We start from the raw sequence: 10,544 nt of genomic DNA on the forward strand, positions 1-10,544 counted from the left end.
CTGCTGAACTGCTTTGTAAAGCCATGTGGCATCACACGAAAACTTTCAGCGCGCTATAAATTAAATTTTGCATGCAATAAATCGGTTAATATAGTTTTTAAAATCGATTCCAGCAAACCTTCTGTATAATTGTGTGTAATAGTGACTTTCTAAAGGACACTTGCCTCGTTTGTGATGGTAAGCGTTCACATTGTGAACTTTGAACGTTTAGTGGATGCTCATCAGAGGGGAACGGATAGCTAACATTTAACTTAATCCTGCTGTTAAGTTTTTTTCCCGTCAGCTTTTTTAGTTAGTCTAAAACTTGGAGTTCAAAACCTGCAGGGAGAAGTTACCCTGCAGGTTTGGGTTAGTCTACTATTGCTTAAGAGATTACTGTTGTTATTTCTGTCTGCTTTGTGCATGAGACATTTAGTGCATGCCTATCTGTCCTGAGAGATTCCTCCTCTGCTGCTCTTCTTGAGGTTTCTTCAATTTTTCCTGTTAAAATGCTCTGTGTCCATGCACGGATATGGAACACTGGACTACTGGACTCCTGGACAGTGTGAAAGGCCTCCCACCCTCCTACATAGGAGCAAGACCCACATTAAATGAACTCTTTTTCTGTTTATCTTTAGTCATTTAGCAGATTTAGTTGTTTTTCGCCTTAGTGGCGATTTTGCAATCATTTTGCATTCATATTTAGTTGTAGCATGGCCCGGTGGTTAGTGCTGTTGTTTCACAACAAGAAGGTTCTGGGTTTGAGCCCGGCTGACCTGGGGCCTTTCTGTGTGGAGTTTGCATGTTCTCCCTGTGCCTGTTCTCTCTGGGTACTCCAGCTTCCCCCCACAGTCCAAAGGAATGCAGGTTAAGTGTATTGGCGACTCTAAATTGCCCGTGGTTGTTTGTCTACATGTCAGTCCTGTGATAGACTGGCGACCTGTTCAGGGTGGCCCCCGCCTCTCACCCAGTGTCAGCTGGGATTGGCTCCAGCCTCCCAGCGATCGTATTCAGGAATAAGCGATATAGATCATGGGTGGATGGATTTAGTTGTAGCCATTTTGCATCTCTTTGTACTTGTTATGTGACTTTTTGGTTGTTCTTCATTTCTCTTTAGTTATTTTGAGCCTCTTTCAAGTCACTTTGCATCGCTTTGTGGTCAGTTTTATATGTGTTTTACTTGTTTTTGTGGTTGTTGTGCATGTTGTTGTGATTCTACTGCATCTCTTTATGATTGCGTTACATCTGTTTTTACTCACTGTATATCTATTTGTTGTTGACTGACTTTCTAGCAAGAAATGTTAATAGTCACTTCAGGCTCAGGTCCAAGAGGCCCCTGTTGCCTTGAGCCCCTGTGTTCAATGGGCCCATTCAGTAATCTATCCATGAGCGTGTCATATCCTGTACAGACTTATAGGTTAGAAATTTTATAAAAAGGTTATAATATAAAAAAAAAAAACTTCAGTCCTTATTCATTATAGTTGTTGACTTAAAATTGGGTTTTATATTAACCATTCCTCACAGTAGTAATTTTGACTCACATCTGTCTTTCAGCAGTGGTGCAGTTGAATGACACTTGAAGTTTCCTCCTGAAAGAGCGATGGACAGTAGCTCTCATACACTGCCACCCTCGTCCCCATGTCCCACCACTTTTGGAGGGTCCCTGCCTTTTTCCTCCTCGCCACAGCATACCTGCTCCAGCGGCCATCTTTCACTCCCACTTTCACCTATTTCATTCCCACCATCCCCTACTTCACTTTCTCCAGCAACAGCAGAGTCTGTTCACTCTTCATCTCCTTTGTCACACTGCACAGCATCTCAGTGCCTCGAAGGACAAAACATACAGTGCTTAAATACAGCAGACATATCTGACCAAGATGACCTGACCTGCCTCAGCTGGCTGCATCAGAGAGGTAACCTGCTCCCGCTGCAGCCCCTTCCCAGAATGACACCACTGTCTCAGTCCTCCACACCTACCCAGCCGCTTCCTCCTGCTTCGTCCAAGCCACCATACTCCTTCAGTAGTCTGATTTTCATGGCTATAGAAGCTTCACCACACAAGAGGCTTCCAGTGAAAGATATCTATGAATGGATTGTGAACAATTTTCCTTACTACAGGACAGCCTCTGGAGGCTGGAGGAACTCTGTTAGACACAACCTGTCCCTGAGCAAGAGCTTCCGTCGCATTCAGAGGGACAAAAGCCAGGTGGATACACAACTCATGGTTTCCACATTAAGTGCAGCTGGGTCATTTAAATAAACTGTTTAAATTATAACACTATGGTTCAAACATCCAAATCTGACAAGATCCATCCCACTGAAATGTCCTTGTGCAGCACATTGAATCTAGATGTGTTGCTCTGTAGTGAAGTCAGCAATTAAACTACCCCACAGGGAACTTGTTATAACACACCTCACATCTTAAGGTTATTATATGGCCTAATGTGTCAGTGTTATGACTAACGTTGCTGTTTTAGTGTTTCAGGAAGTTATGTGTTGTTGTTTCAGTCGGTGGGGAAGGGATCACTGTGGTGTGTTTGTCCAGAGTATCGTCCAGCGCTCCTCGAAGTGCTGAGCAAGACCCACAATTATCACAGCACCAACAGCAATCTGATAAACAAGCCGGCACTGTGAGTATAGTCAAGCTGTTTTAAGTCTGTGCAACAGGGCCTACAACAAATGATTCATTTCATTATCAGCTCATTGGTTCTATTAATGTTTAATGCCATAAATTCAAAGTTAAATATTTATTTAGTTTGAACAACTGCCAGAAATTCCTGAATGTTAAGCCAAAAATACAAGGAATTTCTGACTGTCCACTGGAGTCTGTTCCTATCCTGTTTGGTTGCTGAGCCAAACTAGACAGAGATGGAAGTGCAGACAACAGACTTGATGATTCCTCTATAGAACTGAACCAAGTTCCTGAGCCCAGGAACTTGTAGGACTCCACAACTGAAACTGTGCTGCTGAGTATAGTGAGCGGAGATAGGGTGGGGGAGCTCCTCCTAAAATCCACTATCATTTCCAGTGTCTTCCATGTGTTCAGCTCCAGGTTGTTACAACCACACCACAGGGCCAGCTGTTCAACCTCCTGTCAGTAGGCCGACTCCTCACCGTCTTGTATGAGGCCGATGAATGTTGTGTCATCTGCAAACTTCAGTATTTTTACAGAAGGGTCTCTTGAGGTGCAGTCATTGGTATAGAGGGAGAACAGCAGCAGGAAGAGTGTACATCCCTGGGGGGCACCTGTGCTGATAGTCCGGGTGCTGGATGTGGTTTTCCCCAGCCTCAGCTGCTGCTTCCTGTCCATCAGAGAGCTAGTGATTCACTGAAAAGTGGGGGCAGGCACAGTCAGCTGGGTCAGTTTGGAGTGGAGAATGTCTGGTGTTAAATGCCGAACTGAAGTCCACAAATAGGATCTGAGCATAGGTCCCTAGTGAGCCTAGATGTTGCAGGACATAATGCAGTGCCATGTTGACTGCGTCATCCAATGACCTATTTGTTCAGTAAGCAAACTACAAGGAATCCAGCCGGGGGGTTTGTGATTGCCTTCAGGTGGGCCAATACCAGTCTCTCAAAACACTTCATGACTACAGATGTTAGGGCAACAGGTCTGTAGTCAATCAGTTCCCTGATGGAGGGTTTCTTGGGAACTGGGATGATGGTAGAGCATTTAAAACAGGAGGGAACTACACAAACCTGCAATGATCTATTGAAGATCTGTGTGAATAGATAAGAATAAAAAGGTTTGGATAATGTCTCTAAGTCTGAGTTACAAGTTCTCTCCAGCACTTTAATGTCCCTACACCGACCTCCATTAATGTAAAAACAGATCCCTCCTCTCTTTTTTCCAGATAGTCCCTTCATGCGGCCTGCTCTGTAGGTCTGAAATCCCGGCAGCTGAACAGCCTTGTCAGGGATTGAGTCATTGAGCCATGTTTCCACAAAGCATAATGCCGCAGAATCAAGTGATCCTTATAAAATATTAATAAATAAAAAGCAAGCAACACCTGTGAAGCTGCTAGTTGAAACCGGTGAATGTTAACTTTACTGTGCTAACTTGAGGATCTTTTACTATTTTCTTTTCTTAGACAGACTGTTTTTTCTGTTTCCTGCATATTATGGATTACTGTTTAGCCAGAGCAGTAAAATGTGATTTGCCTGTAGGGAGTGAGGTGTTTCTGAATAATTTTACATTTTAATTGTACTCTGTTAATAAGGTGTATTTTAAACAAACAACGTGTATATTTATGGAGTTGTCTTACTATCTTACCATGTTGTGTCCAGGTTGGAAGGAGCTGACTATGGACTTCTTGCAGTCTGTGACTCCATAGACATCACAGGTTAGTGATGAGAAGACTCGCAGCAAGGCTCATGTCACTTAATTAGCACATGTACTTAGATATTTGACTTACATATAGATTTCTTTTAGTACACAATATAGTTCATTGGTGGAGTAACAGCTCTCTATGACACTTTCATTACCTGTGGCTTTTCTCCCTCTCTGCAGCTTTCTCAGCATGCAACATTGTTCCTGTGTTTGTGTTCAGTTGTCATGGCAACAACCTTCTGTTACCGTGGAAACACAGCAATAGCCTAGCTCGGTCCCCTCTATATCCCCTCATTTTATTTCCGAGCTTACATATGCGCAACATGGGTCCACATGCCCATTGAAGAGTGTGGCAAGTGGTTTTCAGCCAGTTATGAACATTAATATTTTACTTTTTATTTCTTACTTTATCTTTATTTTATTTACTTTATTCTGCAAGTTTATTTGACCCCAATTAGCTAACATATAGTGACAGTAGCTACTCTTCCTAGGGTCCATATATAGTTATAATACTTGAGTGACATAAAGTACACAACATTTAAGATTCATATTGACAGAATCGGCAGTATATATGAGAAATACTAAAGCAAATGCAATAACATGATGAATCAAAGCCTGTCTAATTCACAGTATTATCAACTTTTAGAGAATTCAATTTTTTCAAAATAAAATCAAGTAAAAAAATCAATTAGCAGCTTAATCCAGTAAATCACAAGAAAAAGTGGGACGGATAGCTCACTACATCCAGATCACATCTTAAAGAACTAAACAACTGTATATAAAGGCTACACAAATTGTCGTATGAACACATACAGTCTCAGTTTTTTGCTAAAATATGCTGTATTTCTTTCTGAACTAAAAAAAACTTGGTAATGATTTCCATGACGCCACTGCATGATAAATTACTGTTCTTTGTCACTAGATCTAAATGGAGACAACAGAAAGTTACACTGATGACTGACCTGTAAAATAATGACTGGCTGGAAAAAAACTACAGTTTTCTATCAAGTATTTCTTTGTAGTTATAAAGGTATTCCTTATAAAGCACACTAAAGAGTAGCACAGCCAGGTTTTGACAAATGTCTGTTCTGCTTTGTTAATTCTATTTCTCTTGTTGTTGTTTTTTTCTCATGCAGATCCTCTTTCTCACACCCTCCTCTTATCCACACCCTCACCACAAACCCTGACCACTGATAACCCGACCTTCGCTGAAAACCCACTGTGTCCTTTGACTCCAGATCATGAGGAGCTTGTCCCCATGGAGTCAATTGAATACCAGCAGGACGAAGTCAGCGAGGAGCTGGAAAAGGACCCTCTGTCAGACAGCGGGTACATCGAGTTGCACTACTACCAGTCTAACCAGTACCAGTACCTGGTGCTGCCGGGTGACACTGAGCTGGACCTGGAGACTGTGGAGATCCTTCAGCTCGATGTGGAGGCCCAAGAGGCTGCAGGGTCACTGCTGGACCTGGCAGGTGGTGGATATTAGTTTTATATCCTATTTGTAACAGTCATGACTGATGCAAATCCTCCAATAAAGCAACATAAATGTGGATTTATGTTGAAAGTCTAAAATGAGATTAGCTTGATTGATAACATTTGACAGATTGGCTGACACTGCCTTAGGCGTGTATATTTTTGTATAGCTAGATAATAATATAGATCAACTTTACTGATGGACTAACGAGTATGGATCACAGTACTTCATACGTATTGAGGTGCTTTAAATGCACAAGCTGAATTCACTCTCATACTTTACAATAACCAATTGAAGACTTGAGAGCACAACATTAAACTGAAAGCATGGAAAAACTGTACACTGAGATTTTGAAACTGAGGGGAAAAGTATTAATAGATTATGGTCTTCAGTAAAACACGTTTTGTGGGTTTCCACAGTTTGTTTATTCTCAGGGGCTGAAGGAGTGCTTCCAACTCAAGGTAGAAGTACTGCCTGTGGATTAAAATATTTCCCATGTTAAAGTAAGATGTGGGCTGCAAAAAAACTACAATAGTAGGTCTTTAGAAGAAGACACTGAATATGTTACCAACCATTTCTTCAAAGTGGTGCCCATGTTTTCATAGAACTTACTTTATCAGGAAAAAATATTTATAATATACAAACTGAATTCAGTATCTTAGTTTATCTTGCTGCTTAATACTGTTTTTTCTTTTTTACATAAAATGTAATTGTACAGTACTAGCACTACTCAAATACAATAATATAAGTACTTCCAATGTTATTTCTAATCTGTTTCTTTAAACAGATTAAATAGATTGTCATTCTTCAGATCGTGGTTGCTAGAGTTGATTTTACATACATGATGTTATGTTACTGAATCACTGAATGTCTTTGAGGTTTTTTTCTGTGAAACTCTCGTAAGCTAAGCTAAGCTAAGCTAAGATGTTTTCAATCAGGAACAAGCTGATTAGAATAAGTTAAAAAGTAAGATGAATTTACTGCCATTTAAACACTTTACATTTCAGGGTACCACGAATTTCTGTTTGTAAATTGTATGTATTTATGTATCTAAGCTTTAGTTTTTGTAATCTAACAAATAAAATTTGTCATGCCATTCTTTTGAATTACAATAGCATGTTTTGATTTTCAGACAATATATTAGTTTCATTTTGGTAGCATTGCAGTTTAGATAAAGATTATTGAACAGGCCTACAGCGTACAACCCCAGGAGTCTAAGGGGTAGTCCCCTGTGTGTTTCTGCATTTCCTTTTGGAAAGACTTACTAAAAAGATGCAGAATGACTACAAAAGTCTGTGAAAACTGGCAAAATGATATCAAAATAGTCAAAAAATATTAAGAGATGCAGAATTTCTACACATATGTGTCTATGGGCACTTTGTCTCATCATCCGTATCGGTAGTATTGAAAATGTTGTAGGACATGTTTGAGTATTTTCAGCTGTTATTGAATATTGCTGCTGTTTATGTGAATTTCACCTTTAGAGGGCATAGCATTCACATAGGCATAACTCGGAACCAGATACAGCAGCTAAATATTTACATGATATGTCTTCAAACAAGAACCTGTTGCTAAGCTACGATGTCTTTTTCCACTCACAGGAACATTTTCAGATATGATTTGTATGTATGTACAACATCTAACTTGTTATATATTATCTGTCAGGTAGTTCGGTATCCGTGACTTTACTTTAAAAACTACATTTTCCATAACTATTAGGCAGTGTCGGCAGATTGGGTAACGGAGTTTGTAAACAAATTAAGTACGAGCAGGAATTTACGTTGAAACTACATTTCCCTGGAGGTACTGCGCAGGGCGAAGGCGGAAGTTTGTGAGTGTTGTGGAAAAAAGTTCTCATGGTTGTTTTCATGCCAATGCAAAAAGTTTCAGTCGCTGCTCGACTCTCATGCGATTGTGCTAAAGCCGATTGAAGACGCCAAAGGTAACAATGTGTAGCACAAGCTAAAGCAAGTAGATCAACGGGGTTGAGCTAATTCGGGCTATATATCTTAAAGGATTGCTGCAGCATTAGTTTTTAAACACTCGTTTTATTTCTAACAGCTAACGGACACACGTTAGCTTCTCACAGTTTTTGCGTACGTGTAGACAGGCGATTAGCCGTTAGCTAGCAAGCTAGCTAAGTCATTTGTGAAATGGCTTTAGTTAACTGTAGAGATTTACATTTTTTTACATCAAGAGCTTTGTTTAGCTTAGCTGACCCGTGTTTCAAGCTGTCTTTTGCGTAGTTTATTAAGCAAATCAGACAGTAGCACTAAAGCACATTACCAGTATCTTGATCAAGAAATCACACACTCAGTGCAAAGAGTGAGTCTGACAAAATTTAAAAAAAAGTAACAGGTTTTGCATAACACTGGTCAGCTGTCACCCCACTAGCTGGAACCAATCAGTGTCTTAGATATGTGGCTTTCATAGGTATCTTTCAGATTAGACGGCCGGGCCCAAACAGTTGGGCTGTCAGTAGAGACTGGGTGGGTGGGTGTGTGTGTGTATGTGCGTATGGAATGTCTGGAAGAAAAGTGAAACACACGGTTAAACTGTACAAACGTATAGACAGCATGAACGTTGAGCATACGGATTAGATAGCATGGATATTTCTTTATTTTTTTCCATTACAGTCTGGTCCATGTAGTACCAGTTAAGTGGCAACTGCAAAGCCATGTTGATTATAGAGAAGGTACTTGAACATAGCAGAGTGCAGGCGGGTTACGAACTGTGGTTTGTTCTCATAGCTGCAGACGTTTTGTTTAATTAAGCTCTACACTCACTGCAGAGAAATGCACAACATTTTACTCCTGCATGCCACACCTTTGAGGTGCTATGTCTTTGGTGAAAGGAGAGAGGAAGTGCGTTCCACAGAAGAAATGTTATGAAAGCACCACCCTGTCTTACTCATTATGGGAGAGGACCTCCTCTTCAGAGAGCAGCAACAATGAAATCTTTTGAAGCAGCTAAGATGAGCAGTGTGCTGGAGAGCATGCAGAATCTACATGCTGGAGGCAAAGCAGCATGACACCCATAAGAGCATCCCACAGTGAGCTTTACACACAGCTAAACATTGTGTCTGATGGACTCACTGCATGCCTGATTGTGCATTATACATAGGCAAATCAGCTGCATGGCTCACAATGAGCTTTAAGGAATTTATCATTTAAGCCGTCAACAAATGGCTGTTGTCATTATTGAATGATTTATTGGTTTTTTTTTCCCCTGACCATTTTTAATTGAATGATTTTTTTGGTTGTCAGTAGAACACAAAACATTTTATGTAAAGCTACAACAATTAGTCATTTGGGGAAAAAAATGAAACAACTAATTTGAGGATTGAGATTCTAAAGCAGTGTCTTTGAATTGCTCGTACCAGCAACACAAACAACTCAAAAAACAAAACATTATATTATAATTGTTATATATTGTTAAATATAAGGATAACCACTTTTATTTGGCCAAGTATTTTACATGCACAAAGACTATAATAATATAATATTAGACTTGTTATCAATATATTATAATGAATTGCCTTATAGTAACACAAAATACAGAAAACCCAGCACCCCTGTAGAACTGTGAAACTGTAACCAGCAAATGTTTAATATTGATAACAAAACTGTTAAGTGATGATCAAAAAAGTGATTTTTAGAGAAGTAATTTAGTGATTAATCAGGTAGTCTTCTTCTTCTTCAGGTAGAATTCCTACATGCCTAGACTGTCTGTTTATACATAAATGGCAAATAAAATCTTGAGTCTAGTCAGCTGGCAGAGAATGACTATTGACTATTCCCAGTTTCTCACACCCAAGAACTTTCTGCTTTTTATATTTGATGCAATTAGAAATTAATATTTGTTTGGGGGTGTGAATGGTTAACTGTCCCTTGAACATTTTTCACTTTTTGTGACAAGTTGCAGATGACACAGGTTAATTAATAACGGTAATTAGTTGCAGCCTTGAAGGTGAATTAACTAAGATTTTACACATTGTCTGCCTCACAACGAGAAGGTTCTGGGTTCGGGCCCCACCTGGGACCTTTCTGTGTGGAGTCTGCATGTTCTCCCTGTGCTTGCGTGGGTTCTCTCCGGGTACTCCGGCTTCCTCCCGCAGTCCAAAGACATGCAGCTTAGGTTGATTGGTGTCTCTAAATTGCCCATAGGAGTGCGTGTGTGGTTGTTCATCTATGTGTTAGCCCTGCGATGGATTGGCGACCTGTCCAGGGTGTACCCTGCCTTCGCCCGATTGCCGGCTGGGATTGGCTCTCTGCTCTGTGTTTTCAAAATATGATCTGTAAATTAGCCCCACCTGCCACCTAGCAAAGGACTGAAGAGGTCACATTCCTTTGCACAGGGGGAGCAAAACCTGGGTTGGTTTGGCTTTTTGACTCAAATTTGAGTCAGATGTGCTGGTCTTACCTCAGCATGCCTTAGCATCTAAAGCTAATGTGTTTGTTTTGGTAATATTAGTGACCTGGCATGGCCAGGAGTATACTTTATTTTTGAATTATATGGTTTTAATTTCATACTTTTGAGTCTCACTAGACCCTCTAGGCTGAAAATAAATTGTTCCAGTAGAAGATGTTGTTTGTGATGTTCACAGGGACCAGTGCCTCTGCAGAATGGGGAGTAAACCAGGCCCAGTTCAGATCATCACAGTGCATAAGGATGATCACACCTTCGAGCTGGACATAAAGGCTTTGTCTCAGGTTTTGTTGGTTCCTAAGATCCGAGACAAACATGTGGTGGTGCTTT

The 10,544-nt window shown here is 40.3% G+C and overlaps 1 protein-coding gene across 3 annotated transcripts in view; it reads left to right on the top strand.

Moving 5' to 3' along the window:
* Positions 1-6,479, top strand: part of LOC109955035 (forkhead box protein N2-like) — a 6,732-nt gene extending 253 nt beyond the window's left edge. Inside the window, exons 2-5 of one of the 3 annotated variants that reach the window (XM_020590813.1) lie at positions 1,534-2,185; positions 2,488-2,609; positions 4,267-4,322; positions 5,446-6,479. In XM_020590813.1, coding sequence (XP_020446469.1) covers positions 1,580-2,185; positions 2,488-2,609; positions 4,267-4,322; positions 5,446-5,798 — 1,137 coding nt within the window. In that variant the 5' untranslated portion in view covers positions 1,534-1,579 and the 3' untranslated portion in view covers positions 5,799-6,479. The remainder of the gene's footprint in view (positions 1-1,533; positions 2,186-2,487; positions 2,610-4,266; positions 4,323-5,445) is intronic. The other 2 variants (XM_020590822.1, XM_020590832.1) reach the window with 2 other exon arrangements.
* The last annotated feature ends 4,065 nt before the right edge of the window (positions 6,480-10,544 follow it).

This window comes from Monopterus albus, unplaced genomic scaffold (assembly GCF_001952655.1).
Source record: "Monopterus albus unplaced genomic scaffold, M_albus_1.0 scaffold2.1, whole genome shotgun sequence".
Lineage (NCBI taxonomy): Eukaryota > Metazoa > Chordata > Actinopteri > Synbranchiformes > Synbranchidae > Monopterus > Monopterus albus.